At 35.4% G+C, this 26,944-nt stretch overlaps 1 protein-coding gene across 2 annotated transcripts in view; it reads left to right on the plus strand.

Moving 5' to 3' along the window:
* The first annotated feature begins 3,684 nt into the window (after positions 1–3,684).
* LOC134534085 (arf-GAP with coiled-coil, ANK repeat and PH domain-containing protein 2) overlaps positions 3,685–26,944 on the plus strand; it is a 33,486-nt gene continuing 10,226 nt past the window's right edge. Inside the window, exons 1-9 of one of the 2 annotated variants that reach the window (XM_063372116.1) lie at positions 3,685–3,917; positions 9,922–9,979; positions 13,649–13,707; positions 14,248–14,421; positions 16,645–16,873; positions 21,929–22,024; positions 23,183–23,399; positions 24,491–24,596; positions 26,614–26,850. In XM_063372116.1, the coding sequence (XP_063228186.1) occupies positions 3,865–3,917; positions 9,922–9,979; positions 13,649–13,707; positions 14,248–14,421; positions 16,645–16,873; positions 21,929–22,024; positions 23,183–23,399; positions 24,491–24,596; positions 26,614–26,850 (1,229 nt within the window). In that variant the 5' untranslated portion in view covers positions 3,685–3,864. The other variant, XM_063372115.1, reaches the window with a different exon arrangement.

Raw genomic sequence — 26,944 nt, forward strand, 5'->3', positions numbered from 1 at the left:
TTATATAGAATTTCTTAATGAATTGGCTGAATATGACAATGAGCTCAAAGCTCACCTTGAGAACTCAACAGTTTTCACAGGTTTATCGAGTGACATCCAGAATGATATTCTGTTTTCTCTGTCTGACTTACTGATACGTGAAGTAAAAAAAGAAATATCGGAGTCACCTTTTGTGGCACTGATTTTGGATGAGACAACCGACATATCAGTCAAATCTCAATTATCCTCAGTACTACGATATGTTACAAGAAATGGGGATGTTGAGGAAAGATTTTTAAAGTTCGTGGATGTCAGTGATGATAGAACAGCTAATGGACTTTACCAACATGCCATACAAATTTTAGAAGACTTTAAATGTGTCGATAAATTAGTAGCGCAGACATATGATGGAGCTGCAGTGATGGCTGGAGAGCATGGTGGACTACAAACAAAACTTAGAGCAGTCTGTGATCAAGCTATTTTTGTTCACTGTTACGCCCACAAGTTAAATCTTGTTCTTTCGCAGTCTGTAAGTTACATCAAACAGTGCAAGGTATTTTTCATCTCTCTAACAGCGTTTGGCAGTTTTTTTGGAAAATCAACGAAGAGGATGCAGGCTCTAGATGCAGAGGTGAAAAAGAGGTTTCCCGCGCTTGCTCCAACTCGCTGGAATTACAATAGTAAGCTTGTAGAAACTGTGAACGAACACAAGGAAAATATAGCAGATCTTCTAAGAGCTATGATAGAAAATGCTGACAAGTGGGATTCCGAAACATTATGTTCTGCCCGTGGTCTTTTATCACATTTGAATGATTTCGATTTTAATTTCTTTCTTGTCATATTTTCGTACATTTTCCCGCATTCTGATTCAATTTTCCAAATACTTCAAACTAAAATCAGTGACATAAATTTCTGTATGAAGAAGATTGAAAACTTTAAAACCTTTCTAAACGATTTGAGAAATGATTTTGACCGAGTGTGGGGAAATGTTTGCTCAGAGTGTGAAAATACTCTCCCAACAGCAAAACGCGCTCGTGTAGATTTTTCCTCGGGTGAGGATAGAAAAGTTATTTACAGAAGACTTTTTTTTCAAATTGTGGATGCCATTATTGTGCATGTAAATCAAAGATTTTCAGAAGTACCCAAGCTAAAATTCGTAAGCTTGTTGGATAGCAAACTTTTCCTTCAGCATTCACAAAACTTCCCAGAAGAAGCTTTCGTATCTCTGAAGAAAAACTACGGGAAATTCTTTGATTTACCAAGCTTAAGAAGTGAGTTGTACGTTTTATTCACGGACAGTGACATGCACAAATGTACTGTGTCAGATTTCCAATTGTATTTGGTAGCATCCGAACTAAGTGACGTATTTCCAGAAACACTAAAACTGTCAAAGCTTATCTTGACAATGCCAGCTACAAGTGCTTCAGCTGAGAGATCATTCTCAGCTTTGAAGCGAATTAAAGACTACTTGCGGAACAGCCAGCGTCAGGAAAGATTGTCTGCCCTTGCACTACTCAGCATTGAAAAAAAACTTCTGCAGAAACTACGTCGTGGATCATCTTTTAATGATGATGTGATCGATATCTTCGCAACTAAAAACCGCAGAATTGAGCTGAAATATAAAATTTAAGGTAAGAAGTACATTTTTATGAGGTTCTTCTCTTTATTTTAAGTACTTACTTTGCCATGTGTTGTCTGTTTATATATTTTGTACCAGATATCGATGATACTACACTCCCAATTAGTATATAAATAATGTAGAGTAGGTATTTTATTATCAGAATAATGTAAGTCAAAAATTATTATTTTTCAAAAATAATTTATAATTAAAAAAATGTCAGTTTTTCTACCTGTGGAATAGTCAATGTTCAGTAAGAAAACTACATAAATAGCACCCTTTTGTACCTTGAAATCCATATTTTCCCGGGGGAGAGCCCCCCCCCCCCCCCCCCCGACATGTTTTGGGGTGAACGGAGTTGTTGCTTCCCCTCATGTAAACCTCACGCCTCGCCACTGGCAATGCCGTACGACGATGATACATAAACCCTGACGTGACAGATAACACTTGGACGAACAACTAATTCATTGATACATTACACTTAATAAACTGGGCTAGCGACACGTAGGCCCATGTCTCCGGCGACTCTACGTGGTGTCTAGGTGTGTCCCAGGGACTGACTCGTTATAAAGTTCGATGGCACGCGTTGCCTGCTGGCTGCCCGTGCGGGCCAAAACTATGTAGCCGGTAGGCTAGGTTGGGGTGTAAAGCGCCGACGTAAATTCACATAAACTCCCCACAGTACTTACGTATGACGTAGAACACTCATCTCGGAGCACTGATTTAATTAAGTTAAGTACCTCATGGTAAATTTAGGCCGACCGCGGAACTGTACGTGAAAGGTTGAAAATAAATTACACTATTGGAAACTACATGTCGGTGAAAGCAAAGGTTGAAGGTTCCGCGTTGCGCGCAGGCTGCCGGCCTGGTTGAGCTCTCGAAGGACACTGCCGTTGTCGCCGTGCGCGACCCCTCTCCCCCGCCAGTCCTCCCGCGGAAACATGTGAATTTCGCGGGAAACTGAACCGGCCAGGTTCGGGACAAATCGCACAGTGAAACATGATTTTGCAAAGACTGAATTATTAATTAATGAAAAATAATGTTTAATAAAAACCTGTGGAAAACATAATAAAAATAATTTGTTGTAGTGCGGCGGAGGGATATGCCACACCCGGCCGGATCCTTCCGCCGGCGCAGCTCTCGTTGCATGGCGTTCGCCTCGTCGCACGCACTACACTTTGCTGCGCGCACGAGCGCGTTCGGTGCACACGTTTTTACGAGACGTTGACGAGGCATAGCGGTCTATGCGACAGAGGAGCATTGGCGGTCGGCGTCAATTTGTTACTTCGTTACCTATTTTTTTCTAAATGCTGATTAGCAAATTGCTCCTAATTAGTGCACATAATTTAAAATGTGTTGCAAATTGTGACAATTAATGATACATAATTAAGATATGATCAATCAGTGCTGAAATAAAAATAAATGGAATGCAAAATGTACATGAATAATGTGATTGTAAAGGGCTGTCTAAAATCTTAATGTATACAATGTTTGATACACAAGCTCATGGTGTTTAGGTGGAGACGTGACATAATGGCCTCAAACCTAACTTAAAGGCTCTGGAAGTTTCACATTAGTCTTATATGGTGAAATTTTTGCAGCGTTCCACCTCTGCAGCAATACTGAGATGCGACTCGGAATCAGCTGAACAAGGATTTAGGAGATTCGTTCGAACGAGTGCACTGATATAATTTCTGCGCATGTCTTAGCTAAATTTCCTTCGATATGTGCCCACTTTGAACCAAACAGTAATTTGATTGATTGATATTGATCTTTTTTCTTTTGAGTAACAGGATTATAAACATTTTTCGAATTAATGAAACATAAAAATTGAAACAAGTAATCCCGATTGTAAATTGTCATAGTCCTTAGACAACTTAGGACTCTTAAGAGTTCTTGCTATTTTTTTACCAAAAAAATATTTTTCTTTTTAATAATTCATGATTTTTGCCAGATAATGGTGTTTTTTCGTAAATAAAAAAATATTTTAAATGTTTTAGAAAGAACAATTTTAAACCAAGTTTGAATAAGTTCTAATGAACTTAAGTTTTAAACCTTAATATTTCTGTGAAATTATGTTTCAATTTAACATTACTTTTTTTTTTTTTTTTAAACCTGAATAATTTATGTGCAGCATGTTTGTTTGGCCACGATGACAAGATGATAACATAAAATTGTTTTCTAAAATGGTTGTTACTGTGTATTGTATCATGAGTGAATGATTCAAAAGTTTTCCTGGGATTGAATTTGCCTTTTCTAATTGAAAAATGGAGCCTGTTATAGAATTCGAAGAGTGTCTGAGGGACTCGCCTAAGTTTCGGTAAGTTTTTCGCGAGAATACTTTGCTGTCAAACTGTCATTGCCATTGGAAACGTGTGGCATCGTGCCCTTATCTTATCAGCTGACATTACTGGTTAATTCATTTTCGCATGGGTATAAGCGTGGGCGTATGTTTGAAAAGCGTTTAGCGTGTGCGAATACAATGAATCGCAGGACTTTCAGGCCTTGGCGTAAATCGAATTTAGTATTTAGAGTTGACAGTGTTTTCAAAAAATGCAGAAGAAAAGATGACAGGTATGCTAATTAAGTTGTTATAATTTTTTTGGAATAAAAAAAACTAAACTCGTGTATACATAAAGATTCTATACTAGTAGTCTAATGGTTACAAGTTGTGAGTGAAAGGATATAAAATAAAAATAAATATATATAAATAAATATCAATATCAAGCTGTTATGAAGTTTCTTATTGTTTAAAATTGAAGGTAATTATGGATAACTTTAAATTTCATAATTTATTATTTAAATTAAAAGAGTGTTAAAATAAGTATTAGGGGGAGGAATTGGGAATATTGCAAATATAAATTTTATTACAGTTTAAGTGGTGTGTGTTCAGCTGACTATAATGTGTGTTTAAAATGTATTAAATGTAACTTGAGACAGTGAAATAATCTTCACAGAATCATGACTTAGTGGAAATAAAGATACCGGTAGTTAATATATCAAGTTAACCGCTTCTGGGTTGAGGCTACGTTGTATGCCTTGTTGCAGATTGCTGTGAGTGGGCGTTGGCTTTGTAGGAATGAGTACTGTGCCTTTATTGGTGTAGGATAAATAAAGGTAAACATTTTTGAAACTGAAAATTCTGTTTTGCAAAAAATTTAGGCATTAAAAGATTTAAGATGGAACATTTGCTATTGAAAGTGAGGCCAAACAAACCACACCATTGAACCTTTTAACTGTAGTTGTTTAGAATCCAGTAGGAATTTGAAAACATTGGTTCCAGGGTAAGTAGAGGAGGGTCAGTAAAATTTAAAAAAACATCACTCTGAATTATTTTTTTTTAAATGGAAAACAGCGACTTTCACAATCTACCAATAAAAGTCAAACTTGCCAAGTGACTTTGGAAGTTAAAAAAAAAAAAAAAAAGCTGTGTAAGATATATTTTTAACCTTAAATCACGAAACCATCTAACTTAATATTATCAGCAGTACCTAATATGCACACTGATTTTTACAGAAAAACTTCCAGAATTCCTTGCATGTTTTTCTGTTTTACTTTCTCTTTCTAGCAAACTGATACACACTGTGGGGAATTCCCAACGACCTAGAGATATATAGACTGCTTATCACACTGCTTTCAGCGCCAATTGCTGCTGTCGACGGCATACTGGGGAACTACAATCCGAGCGAGAGAGACAGACAGCTGTTTTGACAGAATGGTGGGCAAAACATAGCTGTAAAAGCATTGGTTCTTATGGGAGAAAGATGCAGGTTGCTAGTAAATTCCTTAAAAATGTAGGTTTTTCGCAATTTTACAGTTTTTGGGGGTAATACTTAAAGATGGAACGAGTGAAATATAATTTTAAATACAGTTTCATTGTAGTGCGGTGTGTAAGTACGACATTAAATGCGCTAGAAAATACCTAACCCTTCTTCGACCCAACGCTTGTGACCAATTTGTAGATCAGTTATTGAACCTATTATATACCTATGTATTTCGGGTAGGTAATTTGATACAGTACATGGAATTTATCTCATCACTAAGTACTATTAATTTAAAATAATCGACTGCAATGGAATAATGACCACTTTTAAATGATTTGTGTGGGTTTGTTATTGTAGTCGTATTCGTTCATTACGAGTTTTAGTTGTGTCTTTAATGTTAATATTTCAGATTCAATGCAATTTTTTAAACAGGATAATCTAAATTACGTAGCAAGATAAAACAAACCTATTGCTAGGATATATTTTAAGAGGAAATCATTGGACGAGTGCAAACCTAGACTGTGTGTTGATGTTTTAAATACAAATAAAATTGTCATCACAAACTGCTCTACCTCATGATAATATTATGTACAATTATAACAGTGTGTCGTCCTATTTTTTTTTAATCTTTAAAGTAGTGGCTCTAGAAAATAAAGTGCATACGTAATAGCTGAAGTAAAAACTTGTGAGTCAGCTACATTAATACGTATAATCTGGGTTACATTATTTTTTGAGAAAATGTAATTTATTTATCACTTTAAAACCTTTCAGTTTTGTTATTATTTGCCATTTCCCCAGGAGCCTCTACTTTCTAAATTTACTGTATTGTCTTCAGGTGCTCTCTCCCCAGACCCTTCTCTATATAGAAATTTAAGTAACATATTTATACTTACCCATTTTTCGAGAAAATTAGCATTTATAGCAGTAAAAAAATAAACATTTTTGACTCTCTACCTTGAAAAACCAACCCTAAATAAATTGCTGAACCAGTAATACTGGAGATTAGCAGATTTTAGAAAATAATTGTTAAGTAAATGATTGGTTGGTTCAGCTACCTTAATAATGCATAATATCTTGTTGAAATGGTAATTAAAGTATGATTAACTTTGCTTACCTAACCTCTCAATCTTTTCACTTAATATGGCTGACATAACCGAACCTACTATGCACACAATTTCAGAGTATTTTTAATGTACCTAACCTAACCACTTTTTGAAATGGTAAACTATTTAAGGTATCACAATTCCCTCCTATGGAATGGGTAAAAAGATTAATACACAAATATATATATATATTTTATTCAGGACAAAAAAAAATTGCTTTCCTTCAAACCTATCCTGCCTTTATGTATAAAAAGTCCACCGGATGTACTTAAATCAAAGACGTTCAATTTACACAAGGAAAATAATTACAGGTTCATACTATCTTAGCTGGTGACTTATCGAAACTTGTGTGTCTGGAGAAACTATGAACCTTGTCTCAAGCCTACAGTGCTCAATGTGTTTAGCCTACTCATTGTTTTACGTGGTGTTTCCCCCAATAGGCCTATTAAAACCTTTCACATTCATTATTTGCCTATTTCCCAGGAAAACCTACTTTTAAAAATAACTTTAATTTGTTATTGCGTAAACTCTTGTAGAAATAGTAATTTACGTGTAATGTTGCTGACTTTACCTACACAACATTTTTTTTAAATTTTAATTATTTAATATACACATTTCTGTGAAGCTGCTCATTTCTGTAATTACTTTTAAAATTATTAGATGTGCAGTATACATGGGCTAAAAAGATTAACTGGTACATACAGTAATTTCATATATTTAGTATAGGTACCTAATCTAACCACTTGTTAAAATGGTGAACTATTTGAACACCACCCTCTTATAGTATGATTGGAAACAAGCGTGGCTCCAGAAGTGTGCTTGACCCCCGACAAATGCTGGCATGACAGCACCACTCAGTATTTGGTTTTATGTGACCATGGCGTTGCGTGTTTCTTTTGGCACATTTGCAGTGGCCCACTGTAAAGGAAGCCTTAACATCATGTTTCTTTGTATGATAGTTCCTCTCAAAGAGTCTTCCTGGAGCTTCTGCTGAATGGAAAACATGTTAGGATGCAGAAAAAAAAAATTTGATTTTTTTTTTTTTTTTTTAATTTAGAGGCTTTCCTGCAGACTTGATCTGCCCCACAGGAAAACTCCAATGGATGCAATTTAGTAAAGTCAATCAAAGATGTGCAATGTACATGCGTAAGAAAAATCAATGGTACATACCATAATTGTTTGACTATTGAAAATCATACTTCTGGAGAAATGTACTGAGTGGAAGCAGTGTAATGCACAATACATTAACTCATTTTACACGGTGAGTTTCTCCAAGAGGCCTATTATACCATGCTATTTAATTATCTAACTACTACTACTCCGTAGCCTGTGTAGTTTCTGGATGTCTGTAACTACATACTATGTCATGATTACAACCAAGTCCTTGTTAGAACCTTGAAGTATACTAAATTGTAAGCAAAGAAACTCTGTTCCAAATTTTGACTGTTAAGAGATATTGCCCAATGGGACTAAATTGGACCAGGATGATAAATGACTCAATTTGAAGTAATTGTAACAGAATTTATGTGTGGACTATTTTGATGTATACTTGTTGCCTTAAAATACAATTCACATAAGTAAACACTGTTGATACGATTTATAACACTGTCACCAAAGTTTGAAATTTTTATTTACTCTCTAGAATTAGGTACATTAATAAATACAAGAAATGTAATACAGGAAAAAGTAACAGTAGACTGACAACTTCAAAAAGAAAATTATTGCCTAGGTAGGTGTAAATGTTTAACAGTTATTGTCAAGCACAAATTTTAGTTATGTATAACAAAATTTACAGCACATATGCTGAATACTGGTGTGAGTACATAACCTTATGACCACCCAAAACTCGCACTTCTCATTATATTCGTAACACAAATCCTACATTTTTAACATACACATCAATATTTAAATAAAGCTAATTTATGTATAAGAAGCTGAAATCAATCATTATTGTATTGATTACTTTTGACTTATCATTTTTTTTTATTATTTAAAAGCTGAGATTACATTTGTCGGATTTTTAAAGTAAACAAATATTTAAAAATTAAGATAACTCCTAAAAGAAAATACACTTCAAAAATTATATTTTGAAAGTAAATTCAATTCAACACATCATCTGTTCATTCATCACGTAATTTTACATAATGAACATAATTCTGCCTCTGTGATTCTGCTGTCAACATACGTCGTCTGCTAACAAAGCACTGTTTGCCCACCATTCTGTCAAATTCAATTGTAATCAAAGATGGCCTCCCACTAGCAGTCTATATATCTCTAGGTCGTTGGGAATTCCCAAGTCAATTTTCCCATATATAAAAAAATATACGAAACACCAGAATGTCTCAGCAACTGATAATCTGTCTGGAAACTTGGCATCACACCTGTCTTTCTGCCAAAACACTGCAAGAAAAATCTACAAATGAATACAAATGAATACAAATGTTATAATACAAATATTTATAAAAGCATTAATAAAATGAAACCCAATACTAAAAAACACATTTATATAAATAGTAACATAGTCAACCTTGTGAAAATAGGTAAAATGTTAAAAGGCTTTTCATAATAAAAATAGTTGAGTATCATAAACTTTTGCAAAAAATAATAATGATAATAAAATTAAAATTAAAAACTAGGTCACCATGACCTTGAACCTTCATAACCAGCTGATTCACCTAAATTACTATTAAAAAAAAACCACCAAAAATACTTATAAAAATTAGGAAGCATGGTGTTGTGAAATGCTACACCCTTCACAGAAATTTAACACAATCCATGCCAATATAAAATGATGTAAAAATACACAAAAACACCTAAATAACTTGCCTTTATCACAGTAATTGTCAATGAGTACTATTACTGTTGCACATATAATAATTAGATGACAAAATCAGTTACATCATTAAATTCATGCTTTATTGCATAACACAAAATCTCCTAACCTTTTAAAGGGGCAGACATTTACAAAATGGCTGCTAAAACTGCAATTACACATCGAGAAACAGTTAAACAATTCTAATCCATTTTTATGAAAGCCAAAAACACAACTGAACTAACAGCAACAATGACAAAAAAAAACTTAAATAATCACTTAATAAAATATGTAACCTAAAAGCACATAATCGCTATGCAAAACCAGAAACAATTTCATTAATATTTGGTCCTGTAGTTGGCAAAATTGCTTACATTAAAATAAGCACTTGTCACAAACCATTCTATAATATGTTACAAATCAGTCAGCAACACTACTATTGTACTGAAAAATATCTGCATCAGCCAGTAAACTACTACGGATAGTACAATGCCCTTTTACAGAATCATCTGGCATATTAATAGGAAGTAAGAAAATTACCCTTTTCAATTTTTTTTAAAAATTGAAGCAGAATTTATTCTGTATTATGTTACATTACAGTACAGTCATTTTTAAAAACATTTAAATTGTATTTTTTCTTTTCAGGGCTACAATTGAGGAACAAGAGGCTGATATAGACCAGTTAGAACAAAAGTTAGAAAAAGTAAGTATACTTATATCATTATCTGTTTACTTTGTTTGAAGGTAGAAATATTTACACACCTATTCTTTCCTCACTGAGATTTTTATTTTGATACTGAATAAAATTTTAGAAGTGTTTTGGGAAAACTTTGGTCAGACAAGATGCTAGTTATTAAATTTTATTTGAAGTAGTTAATATATGTTACTGTGTAACAAAGCTAAATAGAATTTTGAGTTTGAGTACTTACTTATTAAAATAATTTTTTATAAGAGTAGGTATTGTTATATTCTTAGCATTTAAATATAGCTACTTTCATAAAATGTTCACCATTGTAACTCAAATAAAATAATAATTATGGGTTTTGCTTTTCCAACCACCTATATAAATAATTGGTTTCTGTACATAGTTCACAGAGTTCGTCAACCATTACCTATGTATCACAATGAATGCTTCTCTTGATGTATTCCAGAATTTACAGTCAATTGGTTAATTTTTTTTTAAATCAATTTTTACTGGCAATGAAAAACAAAACATGATACTCTGCCAAAAGTAGCAGTTTCTTTTGTTTACAAATATTGTTTAAAGAGGTTGGCAAAAAATGTTCTTGAGAAATCTGTTGCTAAATATAGTTTTTATTTGTTTTTCAATGAAATTAAAAAAAAAGTGCATTTAAAAAAAATTTCCTCGTCAATGTAAAATAAGTGTGGGGTTTATTCAGATACGTACAAAACATATATCAATAAAAATATTATATCAATATCTGAATAAACTATAGGTATCTAAATAGAATATGTTAATGATAAAAATCCAAGTTTAGTAACAAAAAGGTTAAAAAAAATGTAAAATGCAGCTTTTAAAAGTAATTAAACTTCATGAAATTGATTAGCAGATACCTATCACTACAGATTATTTGGAAATTGGGTGGCATGAATTTAGTGGGTGGCAGGGCATGCCAAAGTAAGCTAGTTTTGTCACAACATTACAAAGGTACAGGTGCAAACAGTAAAATGGAAAGTTGAATTTTGCGCACATTATGAACGTTGGCTTAGAAGATGTGTGATCATAGCACTGACATTCAAACACACTGCGAGAAGCAGACAACAGAGTTAGCCGTACGTGGTTTGAAACTCCCAGTTTTAGGCTGTCGTTCATTAAGACAAATAATGTAGGTCTTCCTGTTCAGTAAACTTCTGTTGTGAAAGCACCATCTGCAAATGCACACTGCTTTTGCTGTAATTCCTCTTACCTCCCTGTACACCATGTGCATATCGGCTATCTCTGCGAACTTAAGTCTATCATGCTATTGCTGTTTGTCAAATCTGTAATCACTAAACCGCCGACACTATCACCCAAAGCCAAACTTTTGAACTTACCATACTGCTGTACACTAGACTCCTGGTTGCTAGTGAATGGATAACTTTAAATGCAGTCACCCTTCTTTGTATGGAGCATTTTAACTTCTTGGCGCTGTTTTCATTCGTCTTTTCAGCCATTGGAGTGGCTTACACTGCGTGCAAAATTCCAAATTGCTTGCTACTGTTTGTGCCTGCAACTTTGCGGGGTTGCGTTTCCTGACATTTGTTTCTCTACAAAAATGACTTGTTTAGACATTGCCTTGCCACCCATTAAATATATGCCCAGCTTAAAGTCCAAACATCCTATATTTCGCAGAGTCAAGAATATATTAATTCATGACTGCAACATATTTTAAATTTATGTATCCTATTTCATATCTTAGTCCTTAAAGTTTTCTCTAGCAACTTTATAGGTTCTACAATCATCATATAGACCAGTCTTATTTTAAAATTGCAGCTAAAATATCACGTTGCCTGTGCATTAGTTAGTTTTATTTATGTATTTGGTTTTAATTTAGGATTTGTATTACTTTCTGGTAAATCCTAGAGGCTGAGAAAAATATTTAGGAAACAAATAGATGTGTTGTGTTCTGGAAGGTTAAGGTATCGCAGAAATATAATGTAAGTTTTTGAAGAAAAATTAATTTTTTTTAAGTTGATGTCTGTAGTTATGCCCACCTGAACCCAATATGCCATCACTCCTAATACCTCTCCTTAATGTAGTTTTGAACGCCTCGCCAGCGACGTGTGTGTGTACATGTGTGCTGTTAACATCTGCCAGAGGGCGCATTCAAGCCAATAACATATTATAACCAATGGTGTAAGTTTGTTTTGTTAAGGTAATTAATGATATATTGTAAACCTTTTTTTTATGTCGTAAGTTCTTTTGTTTTTCAGTTACTATAAACAATCAGACATTTTATTATTTAAATAGCATTCAACTACAACGGACCCAGACTGCTGAACGCCATTCTATATTTTAGTATTTGATTGTAATTGTTACGGAAATTATAAAAAATAAATGTTTTATGATTTCTTTAATTGTATTGTAATTTTTAATAATAAATATATTCATGTTTAATTGGCATATATTAGTGGCACGATCCGAGATCAAATAATGGTACTTGAGTTTTGGCGTGATAGTACTGACGACCCACCTCGGCAGCAGTGTCTTGCTCCAGTCGCTTCGCATCGTCACCCTAAGTAGGACGCTTCCAGCATGCCGAGGGCTTCACCTTTGGTAATATCTGAGCTAAGTAATTCTGTCTGCTGTAATTTATCTCAATTGTTTACGTTTATCCTTGGAGCCTACCTCAGGGGCACAACTGAATAATTAATTTGTATTTAAATCAGCTCGCCAGAATTTGTCATCACCGCAAATATTTTGTTCTACCATGAGGTGGTTCGACCTCCGTAAACGGGCCGTGCCGCAAGGCTTTTCACAGTTTAATTTCATATTGTAAACATTGTACAAGGTACATTTGTCGAACAGCGTATAATAAATCTCAGCTTCATCTACCTCATGTTCACCTCATTCACCTGATCACATATGTGTTGAGGATGTCTGTCTGCGTGTGGGATGCCCTAAGAGTTCACTGCATTACTGATTAAAGTGTGCCTGACTCTGAGAGGGGATTTGGGCAGTTTCAAGGAGGTTACAAGCCACGCCTCATAGATGGGCATCACAACCTCAGATTGAGTCTCTACGGGGTGCGTGCCATTTTTGCACGTGGCACCCATTAATTCTAACATCTACCCGAAAACGTTGAAGTTCTGATTTGTTCGTAAAATATGTGAACCCTGACTGTTGCATTAGTTTTAAAACATGAAAATCTTTTGGAAATCTGATCAATATCTTCCTCGGAATTTTTCAGTATCCTAAATAAAATTTTGTACACTGTGTTTGCTGGTATTTTTTTCCCCTTCGTGCAATGTATCTGCTATGAAAACATAAATGTTTACCAAAAATGTTTTTTGAAATAGGTGAACTATGTATCTCATTAGGTAAATTTTCTTGTCTGTTGATAGGTGGTGAAAAGTAAAACATTTTAGTCTAGGGAGTGATTTTACATTATGTTTGATATTTTCTTTCAATAGTTATGAACTGCAGTTCTGTTGTATTTCAAAATGTACACAAACTTTTTTTTTTCCAAATTGAATCATATTGTATGTATTTGGAGATAATCAGGGAAATAAACTAATGTAAGTTAGCACTAAACAATGGTTGTGTTTAGTGCCTTGCTATGTTGATGTGGATTGTTGAGTGGCTTTTAGTATTCCTTTGCAGCATAGCTTGACAGTAAAGTGCGTTGATAAACTGTTTTGTGTGTTTTAGGTTCTAAAAATGTGTGGTCTGATGGTTGACGTGGGGAAGAACTATGTTGCACAACAGAGGTAGGCCTATTTATTTATTTTTTGTATTACCTAATTTATTTTAAATTATTTGTTTAACACAAAGCGTGTTGGTGTGTAGTAAAATTCAGTATTTAAATTTCATGGCATGTGTGAATCATGTATTCATGCTACAATCACATTAAACCAAGACACTCATGTTACTTTTATGCAGATTTTAGGTCTGTTTTAACTGCTGGCTGAATTTTTTCTGATTCACTTTGTCCTGTAAGTAAGGTAAACCATCTCATAACTATTTAATTTCGTTATTTTAGCTGTCTAAAAATGGTGGTTTTTAGAGTTGGTCTGTTTCTTGCAGCGATGTACATAAAAAAAGAGGGGGGGAATATATCCCACAAAATTCTAAAAGATCTATCATTCCCACCAAAAAAAAAAGGAAAGAATTTGAAAGCGAATAGCAGGCAAAGTGATTATACCTCCCCCTCTCCCTTTTTTGCTCCTAATTTCATGGAATGTTTGGCGGGTGTGAGCGGATATTGTGCATCGGATGAAAGACTGATTACGTTGTTGTTTCGTTTGCAGCCAATTCGCCAACAGCCTGTGGGACCTGAGCGTGTACTTCAGAGACGACTCGGACGTCGTAGTCTGCCTGAACAAGCTGATACACGCCTTGCAGGAGATGAACAAGTTCCACTCCATCCTGCTGGACCAGGCTTCCCGAACTGTACTCAAGAATCTCACGGCCTTCATTAAAGGGTGAGTAGGCGGTGACTGACGGTGAGCAACTGAATTAGGAATGTTAGGAAAGAAAGCTTTTTTTAATCAGGGTTCCCGGAGGTAGAGAGAATCTATAAAACTGGGAAAATTCAGTGAAAATTATAAAGGTATCTTCAAATCATGGGAAGAAAAAAAAAACAGGGAAATTGATCAAATGTTAGTTACTAACAAACTGGATTATTATTTTTGAATACTAGTGTTGTTGTATCATTAGGACCTGCGGTGTGTAACCTTTGTGTCGGTAGAAAATCAACATGGCGCTATGATTAGGCTGAGAAGTGCATCAGTGCTTCTTTTCGCAGCTTTACCCCTTTCTATGTTAGGATATGGTTAGAAGAACTCTTAAATTGTGTGCAATTTGCTGCTGTGGAACTTTCAGATGAAGTAGTAAGTTGCAAATGAAACAGGTGTGTTCATTTAACATCTTAAAAGCAGACTGTATTTTATTCACAACATCATGGGTAGAGTTGGAAATCCCTCGTTTTGTAAGATAAATCAGAGAATCAAGTGTGTATTAATTTAATGATTTAAAGCACATTGAAATGTCAGTTGTCATTCACCTTCTCTTAATTACAAATGTATTGTTTCAAAGTTTGATCATACATGAATGAAAATGATAACAGCAAACTGTGTATGTATTGTGCGAGAAAAGATTTATCAGACATTTTGACAGTTTAGGTGTGGTTGAAATGTGTTTCAATAAGTATTTGACAGTATGACACAAGGAAATAATGTTAGGTTTGTTACTGCAAAAATACTGGAGATAGCAGCACCATCACGAAAAACATTACCACATTTTTAGTTTTCTCAAGTACTTTTTAAGTTTTGATTATTTATTATTACTATTTAAGTGTACAAAGTGTATTCCAGAATCGTTTTGCTATCATAAAGTTTAATTTGGCTCACCAACATGCTTGTTATGTCCCCTGACGATAACAAAATGACTATATATGAGTTAATGGCGCCAGACGTGGGTCTGCCATCTGAATGAAATAAATGAAAAATTGTGCTCTGCGCATGCGCAGAATTCGGGCAACAGATAGGAACTTAAATCCATTCTCTAAAAATAAGGGATTGTCCTATTGTGCACTAGGAATATGGTTAGGGTACAGGTTGTAACACACTCCAGACCTTACTGGCTAACTTTGGTCTGAATTTCACGTACATAAAACACTTGAAGAATTGTTTGGTTTCAGAAATACTGTTCCTATTTTGTAAAAATGTTTTGAATGATTCATGATGAAAATAAAGTCTCTTAAGAACGACGACTTATTTTTACTGTTTTGGAGAACCCCAGATTCGTCTCACAACAGTAAGCTTTCTAGTGACAAGCTCTAAATACCCAAATTTAGTTAAAACATATAACTACAAATGGTTGATAGAAGTAATAATTTTACAGGAATAAAAGAAATATATTTTTTTTTTTTTTTGCAGAATGGGGATAATGTTTCATGTGCTGTGGTCGAGCCCATTAATGTAATCAACAATTTGGATAACATTTGCTGATCTCATTAAAGTATGTCCGATTATTTGGTCGTGCCTTTAGTTACCCTTGATGCAAGTAGTATTTCAGCTCAAATATTTAAGCACAGATATCTACTCTTTAACCAAAGACGTGGTTCTCGTACATTATGATAGAATTTGGGAACCGAAGGAGGAACAACTTGTAGCATGTGAATTCTACCTAAAATGGTTCGAATGTGAAGTAGAGAGAGTCTGGTGATGGTTATCACCTGACATCTTAAACAATTTATAACTAATGAGCATCAGGTCAGTAGCCCCTTGTGTTGCGAGCAGGGGCGTAGCCAGGGGGGGGGGGGGTTAGGGGTTCAACACCCCCCCCCCCCCCCCCTTTAGCACCAAATCTTTAACTAATTTCTTATTCATCACTCAGACAAATTTAGTATTAAAATTAATAAAAAAATTTTACCATTACAATATTTAAATTTAAGTACTGAAAACTGCTAAAAATAACACTATTTTACACCTTAAAATCCTAATTTTTCCCGGGGGAGGACCCCCGGACCCACCGCTTTAATACGGGGTGGGTGGTGGTGGGGGGGGGCATGCTTCTTAACACCACCCATACACAAATCCTGGCTACGCCACTGGTTGTGAGCTGCTCTGTGCGTGGGCGGAGCGACGTAAGGGGAGCTCCTGAGGGACACTCGAGAGTGGGTGTCGGGACCCGTGTGTCGGCAGGGACATCAAGGGGGTGAAGGAATCCCGCCACTACTTCGAGAAGATCTCCGGCGACCTGGACGCCGCGCTGTCGCGCAACTCGCAGGTGCCCAGGAGCCGGCCCCAGGAGGCGGAGGAGACCCAGAACCTGCTGTGCGCGACGCGATCCTGCTTCCGGCACACGGCCCTCGACTACGTGCACGCCCTCAGCATCCTGCGCGCCAGGAAGAAGCACGAGGTTCTCGGCACGGTGAGTGCGTGTGTCTCTCTCCTTGTTTACTGCCACCGATGTCCAAGCACTTTTTTCCTTTTGTGCAGTACAGTGGCGTAGGCCAGGATTTGTGTATGGGGGGTGTTAAGAAGCATGCCCCTCCCCCCCCCCCCCCCTTCTCCCCGTATTAAAGCAATGGGTCCTGGGGTCCTCCCCCGGGAAAATTTGGATTTTAATGTGTAAAATAGTGCTATTTTAGCAGTTTTCGGTACTTAAATTTAAATATTGTAATGGTAAAAATTTTATTAATTTTAATATGAAATTTGTTTGAGTGATGAATAAGAAATTAATTAAAGATTTGGTGCTAAGGGGGGAGGGGGGGGTTTAACCCCTAAACCCCCCCCCTTCTGGCTACGCCCCTGGTACAGTATTCCAGCGCATTCGGGACCATCGCTACGCCGGATTAGCAGTTTTTGCCTGATTATTTAACCTCAATATACTTAAAAGAGTACCAGAAAAAATATAATCAATATTTAGTTCATTGGTATCTAAAAACAAGTTGCAGCAAGCTGCTTTAAAGACAGCACTTACAAATACACATAAATCGTTAAAGCCAATTAACTCCCACTATCAGGGTCAGTATGTTTGAGTGTTGCTGTCTATGCCCATGTCCTCATATGCAAGACTGCACAATTTCCTCAGCACCTAAAGGTTTTCTCAAGATAAAATCTTTTATTCTTACAGGGTTCTGTCTATCTTACAAATATTATTTGTTTTCTGATGAGTTACAATCCACATTTCACGAGTACATTTTCAAGATGATTTCTTGATTAAGTGAGTTAAGTGACCTGAATCACTAATGCAATGTGATATTACTTCACTTTAAAAAAAAGATGGTCTTGTACTAAAGCTTTTATAGGAGTTATTAGTTTATAAATACACCAATTAGCATGTTTACTGTATGTTTGGGCTGAGTAGTAGTGATTAAGAATGCTTACTCAGTCAAGTGTGTAAAAATATATCTTGACATTAATGTCTAGCCTATGTTCATAACTATTTTTTGAGAATGCATTGTAACAAGTTTTGGGTAAATTCTGATTCTGGAATCAGCTGATTACACTGATTCCAATGGTATTGAAGGATTCAGAGTCCAATGGTTTTGGAATCGAAGCTGGTCAGTTCTTACCCTATTGCACACTCTTGAAATTTGAATTTTTATTTTTATTCATTTTATTTTTAATAGATGAATAAAACTCTTTTTGTTGATACTTCAGATAAAGATTTTCGTTAATCAGCCGATACCCCACTAGTTGGCAGATTTCCCACTAGTGGGCCAACAACCAATTAATTGACCAATCTCCCATTAATCTAGGGAAACCTTGTTTATCAGGCTATGTTTAGTAGTTCTGACTAATGATCTTTCTGTCAGCAAATTTCTAATTAGGCTAGTTTGATTAATATGGATTCTACATTTGTGTTTTTTATTCATCAGTTTTTTCACAGATTAGTTAGGGAATTGAGCCAATTTATCAGAAGTCTTGTTTTATTTACTAGAAGTTTTGTTAAATTATCAGGATAACATTGTTCCCCCCCCCCCCCCCCCCCTCTTAATAATGGCCAAATTTTGTTGTGTTATTTAAATATATTATTAAAAGTGTCATCACACAATTCCATAATTTTATTGATGTTTCAACAAGTATTATTATATATTTTAATTCATTGATTAAACACAATTTTGTCACAGTTAAAAAATTACAGAAAAAATTTATGTTTAATTATATTCCCTTCATTTCATTAAATGTACATTAATTTTAATAATTGTAAGAAAACAATAAATGTCATTATTTAATTTTAATTACATTTGTGAGTAACAAACAGGTTTATGTATCTGAGTATGCAAATTGGAATAATTTGACAAGCATTAAAGCATTATTGTAAAGAATATAGAATTTGATGGAATTGGAATCAAAATCAAAGTATCAAATCTGAAATATGAGAGACGAAACTGGAATCTGAATCAGCATATTTTTTGGAACTGACCCAGCACTAATATATAAACTAGACACCTGCGAGTACTCGAAATTCGCGTTTCGAGTCGAGTTTTTTAGTAATACTCGAACTCGAGCTCGTGGCTTTTCAACAACTCGAAATTCGAGCGAGCTTTTCTTGCACTCTACCTATAGAAAAAAAAACTCTCATTATATCGGAATAAAAGTCTTACAACACTATTATCCTTTACTTTATAATGTAACATGATCGACCGTATACATGAACACATCATTTTTACGTACCCGGGATTTACGAATTTCCGTGATTAATTTTTTTTTACTTCTATAATTTTCCGCATAGCATTAATGTATCACTTTCCTGCTTTATGCGGAAGTATTTCCCGCTTTATGCGGAAACATTTCCCGCATTTTACTGTAAAAAGTGTTTAAATTGTCCGGGGTCTCATCATTTACGCCATTAAATGTGTGATATAAAGTCCCGTTTAAAATTTTTTATGAAAGTTCCTGCCAGTAATGGCGCACGTAAATATAAATATGAAGAAAAGACAAATGAACAACAACTTACGAAGAAATATGGATGATGTACCATAACTACAGTACAATTCCAATAGTTATCTTAAGATAATTACCATAAAAAGAACTAAAGATTCTTTGTAGATACCATAACTACTGCAGAAGCATGATAGTTACCACATTTGCACTATAGTTGCCGTAATAACCGAGATGTGTATTTACCGTGATGGTAATGTATTTATTTAGGACATATTAAAATTAAAGAACATTATTGAAAAAAAAAGGATGTTAAATCTTGATATGTACGGTTGGCACATGTTGCTAAGAAATAATGTGATCTGAAAGAATGCAGTACTACTACGAAAAGTGAAAAGGGTACTCGTGGATTTTTAGGTTATGGCAGTCTCTCTTTCGTTTTTCAGTAATATCGGCCGAAAATTAACAAGAGTATTGGAAGTTGGCAGAAATGCCGATTCAACTAAATATTGGCAAAATCGGCTTCTTCAGTACAGCTCTACATTTGATGACATGAGTAAACATATTTCAGACTACAGGACATTGAAAAAGACTTTAATTTCCATGTAGGTTTATTGTGCGTAAGTTTTTTTTGCAAGTGTAAATTGAATTAAGTAAAATGCTTCTATTTTTATTACTTTAAATTGATTAAACTTAATGACAAGTTACAGATATTTGACACTAATTTTGAGGTTAAACAATTTGGTAAATATGTAGAGTAACGGTATATGCGAAAAAAAATGCTAAAAATCTATGCTCTTTCACTTCCTCTTTTCAAATCAACCGGCGGAGATAAGAAATTCCAAATACTTTAGGAGATATAGAATTTTTTAATTTTGCAATACAACACCTGTACAACCATTAGACCGACGCCATTTTTGTTATTTTGCCGTATGTTCGTGAATGCTTAATAAATAAAATGGTCGATTAGGTCAGGTCAGTTACATTATTAATACTTTCAAACTAAGCGGACATAAAAAATAATGTGAATTAATTTCAATGGTTCTTTAGTTTTAAAGTATTTATAATGTAACTGACCTGACCTAACAAACCCGGACAAATGATGAACATTAACAACTCACGTAAAATATTTTTGTTACTTATTACTTGCGCAACAATATCCAAATAAAAAATAAGACTTTAAAATTAGAAACGTTAAAAACCCACCTAAGTTGGAGGCCGGTACATTTCCTTTGCCATTAGAAGGAAATGATGTAGTCGTTCACCTACGTCGCGATACCTCCGACGGAACATTAATAAATAAATAAATAATCACGTATTGGTTCATTTGAATACTGGCCAATCACGGAACTGTCACGTGACAAAATTGTCCAATAAGAAACATAATAGATACTCGTAAACCAGAAACAATGGTGATAGCCACATGAATACCCAGGTATTGTGATGAAAATTAAAAAATTCGATATTCCTAAAGTATTTGGAATTTCTTATCTCCGCCGGTTGATTTGAAAAGAGGAAGTGAAAGAGCATAGAATAAAAGTATTTTCGGAATTTTAGCATTTTTTTTTCCGCATATACCGCGACTCTACATATTTACCAACAATTTTACTAAAGCATTCCAGCCACACAGGTTGCCAGCGAGAAATGCTTCTCATCTGCTGTAAACACCATCTCCAATCGTAGAGCTAATTTAACTCCTGAACGTGCAGAACAAATTATTTTTCTGCATGATAGATTGAAGAACAGAATTTAATACTCTGTGACAATCTCTCTCAGAATTTTTGTGCCGAAAAGTGGAAATGTTGAAACAATGTGAATGTACTTTTCAAACAACATGATTTTTGGTGCCCAGTTAGTTGAAGCTCAGTAAGGACTCCAGAAAAATTGACAAAGATGAAATTATTCCAAAGATATGTTACATTTACACAAACATATACGTACTTGTAAACTGTGGTTATGTTAGTTGGATGATATCAGTTGCTAATGAACCAATGGAAACAGGTTAGATTCAATGGAAAACATGTTTTTTTTCCTAGCAGTGCAAATTATAAAAGCACTCTGTAAATAGTTACCCAAAATTAATAAGCCCACTTCATTTTAATACTTTATTCAAACATTATACCTACTAAGTTTAAGGTAAAAATAATTTCCCAAAAGTGTAACTGTATCACAAAAGCTCAAGCTTCGAGAACTTTCAAGTAAGCTCGCTCGAGCTTGGCTCAAAGTAAAATTCTTAGGCTTGCAGACCTCTAATGTAGGTCTATCTATTTAGTAGGCTAACAATGATAATGGTTTCTTTTTTTATTTCCATATTTTTCTCAAAAGTTCTCACATTTTATTACTCCATCACAGTAAATTTATGTGCAATAAACTTTAAAAAAAAACTCGAACTCGACTCGATACTCGCGAGTATTTTAGCAAACTCGCTCGAGCTCGACTCGAAGTGAAAATCTTCTGCTCGCAGAAGCCTAATATAAACTGTCTTAAATGTTGTCATAGTTGAACTGTTTGTGAAATATTGTATTATTGTAACTGTGTGTGACCAAGGAATCAATACTAAGTGCTCAGATTTTTTTTGTGTGATTTATGTCTCTAGCTTCTGTCATACATGCATGCCTACAGCACGTTCTTCCACCAGGGAACAGACCTGTGTCAGGACCTGGAGCCATTCTTCAAACAACTCAGTGATGAGGTAATGAATATTATTAGTGACAGGTCAAATCCCAATCATCGCGAATTCGAATCCCCAAGAGTATCTCGAATATACTCCTCGAATCCGAATCTAGGTCTCAAGTCAAAAATAAAATAATGTACAAGAAGTGAAAAATGTTTGCAGTGGTATTGAAGCATTCAACCCTTTAAATGTTTGTTTCACAAACTAAGTTTCCAGAATCAATATATATTTTTATTTTATTTATATAATTACATGTTAAAAGTACACTATCTTGTGGAATAGTAAAGAGATAGGTATGAAGACAAAAATTGACCTACATAGTAAACTTCAGAGGTTATTGGTGTTGAATTTTTTAATTTACTTTATTTCCTCTAATATTTTTCTTCAAATATTTTTCCTCGAATATCAAATCCTCTGAATATTAAGGATTTGTTGGTATTCGAGTATTTGATTGGTCCATCCGTAATAATTATGAATAATTCTTGTTCTTGCTGTTTGCTCTTACAGTTGGTTCGCCACTAACCCAGCATTTTAAAGTCAACGGTTCAAAGATTTTTCTTTGATCTTTGCATGTAACTTCCATCATTGCATGGTAAATTTTACAGCAAACCGTGCAGATTGCTTTCTTTGTTTTAGTGTCTCTTTGAAAGTGTATCATTGCAGTATGGTGTGTTCTGTGGTATTCATTGACAGAATCTATGAATATTGATGCATTTATTCTTGAAGAATTGATATATTTCCTATCCAGAGTACAGTACAGTCATTACTGTTCACACAGTTAACTCTGCACAGCAGGAAGTTCAGTTTTTTATAGGTGAATTTTTTTTCAAGCACTTTGGTGCCTATTCTCTCTCTTTCAGTTAACACAAGGCTGCCGCCATGCTTATTGAAAATAACGTTTAAAAAAGGGAAGTTAAAATTTTACTGATTCTTTATTTTGTTATTGCCTCAGTTTGTTTATTATAATTACTAATTCCCTTTTAGGCGATATAAAGAGTGCTGTGTTATTAAAGATAAGGAGCGAATGAACAGATTTCTCTAGTGTACCATCCAAAATAATTAAATTAGTGTGTTGGTATGTTACAGAAGTAAAAAAAAAAATGATTTATAAAACTTTGAATCAGTTATGCAATTAATGATTCAAACGAAGTGTCCTTGTACGTTGCCGTTCCGCAGGTGAACGACATGCGAAGGCAGTGCGTCAAGATGGAGAAGGAAATGGAGAACAGGCATCTGTACGTGACTGCCAGCGACATGGTGACGCCGCCCGTGCGGGAAGGGGCTCCTGGCATGGAGGGCTACCTGTTCAAGAGGACGTCCAACGCCTTCAAGACGTGGAACAGGCGATGGTTCACGCTGCAGAACAACCAGCTGGTGTACCGCAAGAGGACGGGTGAGTCCTTGGCTGCCGAGTTCTGTGCCGGCTCGTGGTTAACAGTGAAAGGTCTTCAATCCCTTATTCTGTGTTCAGCATGTTCTGTTATCCTCACGAGATGCTCTCGTTCAGATTTTTACGGGCATTCCGTATTCCGTCTGTTTACCTTGGTCACCAGGGCTCATTACTGCACTGCCAGCATTTTAGTTCGCTCAGAGTTTATTGCTAACTAGGCCTGTGCGAAGCTTCGACTAAGCAAATCAATCGAAGCTCTTTTTAATATTCAATTTCACTTCGCCAGGAAATTTGCTATTCGTGTTATTTGAAGCTTTGGTTGTGATGCAAAGCTTCGCTTCTGATATAAAGCTTCACATTTGTTGATAAGCTTTAAAATATTAGAAGCTTAAGATTTGCTCATGAATATATTAGTTGTTTTTGTTTTGTATATGTTTTGCTTGAATAGAGATGGTAACTTAAAATGTCGAAAGAAGGTCCTCCGCGTGCTTTTGTGAATGTTCAATATTAATATAAAGCATGGTTATCTTATAATTTTTTTGAATGTGAAAAATTTAAGGATTATTTTTTTCTTAGATCCTGTATCTTATAAAATAAGTCTAGGGGTTACATTGGTATTCCAGCTAAAATTCTATTTACATTAAATAATCTGGCATAAATACTTATCCTGCATGCATGGATGTGGCTCTGACCCTTCACTGTACTGTAAATGTATATTACGTATGTGTAATACTTTTGATGATATATTTGGTAATGACATTGTGTACTAGTTAAAAATTCTTTGTGAATAATTCAATAACCAGTGGTAATTTACTGATTAGTAAATGAATTCACATACTTGATTTTTTTTTTAAATCAATTTTTCAAAAAGCATTTAGTGTTGAAAAATTTAAGTGCCAGACACACAGTTGCCATACTAAATCTAATGGAGATATTTAGGATTTTAGAGACAGTATACATTTTATTCTAGCAGTTAAATAGTTAGCGAGAAAAGGAATTTGTTTTGCAAAGTTAAATTTTTTAATATATTAAAATTATTCATATATCTTTAAAACTAACTCTATTGATGTGTTGTTTTTGCTTGTTGTTTTCAGGAGAGGACTCTGTCACAGTGATGGAAGAAGATTTGAGGCTGTGCACCGTGAAGCCAGTGGTTGAGGGAGAGAGGAGGTTCTGTTTCGAGGTGCTTTCTCCAACAAAGTGAGTTTGTATGCTGCGTTATCATTTTGGGAGTGTTGTTATTTTTGTATTGAACGTGACATTCTGTCACCAGTTATATGTTAAAGTGAGTTCTGAATAATTGCAAAGTACTAGTTTAGTCTGTTACCACCCACCACCTCTGGCTAGCTCTAATTTGGTGGTGTGTGGAACATACAGGTTGCAGGTCACGAAGAAACAAGAAATTTATGCATAAAGTTCAATGTATTGCCTGTTTTATTTATTTATGTAAAATTTACACTAACTATATTCCAGCGCACAAAAAAAAACTGTTCCTCAAAAATATATTTAACACTATGCCTTCCCACACAAAGAAGCCAGCAAAAAATTACGAGAAAAATAAACTTGTGAATTTTAAAAATAAAAACAATAAGCCCGGATAATTACGTTCTCAATAACTTCGAAAGGAAAAAATTTTACATCTAACCTGAAATATGACCAAAATTTATAACAAATGATTATTACTGGATTGCATGAGGAAGGCTGTAATCTGGGTTGTTACAAGTCATGTGCTTGTACCTAGTATGAGACCTGGAAAACTTTGAATCAAGTAAGGATTTCCAGTAATTGGGATATTTAATGACACTGCACAAGAAATTAAGGGATTTGATTTAGAATGAAACAAGATGTGTCTTTGGAATAATAGTGTTCGAGATTAAAAAAATAATACTCATTCATACTGAATCTGTTTTTAATGCTTAAATTTGACATAGGCTTAAATTTAAGTGTTTCTGTATGCACATTATTTGCTAAAGAAACACTTTCAGATTATCCTAGTCCTGCAGCATGTTTGGATGTAATAAAAATTGTGTTTGTTTGCTGTAATGTGATGCTAATGAATGCTTGTAAAGTTTCTTTATTACTGGAAAATTAGGGCTCCGCCTCACCTTCCGTTTTGGATTTTCAGTGTTTTGTCAGTTAAAAATTTTACAAAGAAAAATTGGTGAAATGTAATAAAATTACACTCAAAAAAAATGGTTGGCCCTTCCCATTTTATTAATAAAGAGAATTATAGTGTTGTTCATGTTTCCACAGGTGTGATATATGTACCTGTCGTAAGAAATAATTCACAGTTTCTTGCTTAGCTGTACATAGTTTATGATATTTAATAATAAAAGGTAAAATTTAATTTTTAATGGTGTATGGTTCTCTTAATGTTCAATTTAGGGAAACAGTTGTAAATACCTTTTCAGTTTTCATCATATTTTCTCGTAAAATTACCTGCAGGGTGTCGCAGGCGTTGTTCAGAAACAAACCGTATAGTCGAACATTTGTGGAAATTGTCCCAGATATAATAAATAATGGCTTGAAAATGCAATAGCCCAACATGGCAGAGCCTTAAGAAAGGCACACTAGTGTTGTTCTGTAAAATAAAATGTTTTGTATAGTCTAGTTTGTGTTATTAAATCCAGCAGCTTGATTTAAAAATAATATTTTTATTTTTACACTTTATTAGGGTTTTCAGTCAGTACTTGTTAGTCTTTCTGTTTGCCACCCACACTCACTAGTACCTTTGAATATATATACTGTATAGAAGTCGCCAGCCCAGGTTAAAATTTCTAATACGGTTTTGAGGTAGTTGGTCAATTCACCGCCGCAATCGCCACCCATCTCTAGGGCATCGACTTGTGGTGGTCCCTAGCGGACAAGTGTCGAACTCTTCAAACACCCCTTCCCCCTCCCGTTGAACGACCTTGAGCTGCAGTGAATGATGTGGGTGGGGGGGGGGGGGGGTGCGGGGAATGACAGCGGGCGACAGTGCTGCGCTCTAAGGTGCAAATAACAACCTAAGACGATACAGGGCGTTACGGCAGCGCACTGCAGCGGTGAAGTTCCCAAGCTGCTCATCATACGCTATTGAAAAACGTAGAGTAAATCCTATCCACTCGCGACTTCTATACAGTATATATATATTCAAAGCTGGTACTAAGCCACTCGAACACTCCCCGCTGCTGATGGAGGAGAGAGTGCCGGACGCAGGTAGCGCGTTGCCCCGCAGGAGCCACATGCTGCAGGCGGACTCGGAGGAGATGTACGGCCTGTGGTTCTCGGCCATGCAGCACGGCATCGGCGCGGCCATCCAGCTCAGCATCGGCGGGGACGGCATGATGGGGGGCTCCGCCGCCAACCACGCGGGCAACCCCGCGGGGAGGGACTCCAGCAGCTCGCACTCGCCCAGCAGCTCCATCAGCGATCCTCCGGACCGGCCGTCGCCGGACAAGCCGCGCAAGTCCAGGTTCGACCCGGCACCTTCGAGACCACGGCCGTGCCGGGTTACAGAACGTCGATTCAGTTTTGACGGGAACACCCAAGTGTCAAAACGTTAGAAA

The sequence above is a fragment of the Bacillus rossius genome, chromosome 7 (assembly GCF_032445375.1).
Source record: "Bacillus rossius redtenbacheri isolate Brsri chromosome 7, Brsri_v3, whole genome shotgun sequence".
NCBI lineage: Eukaryota > Metazoa > Arthropoda > Insecta > Phasmatodea > Bacillidae > Bacillus > Bacillus rossius.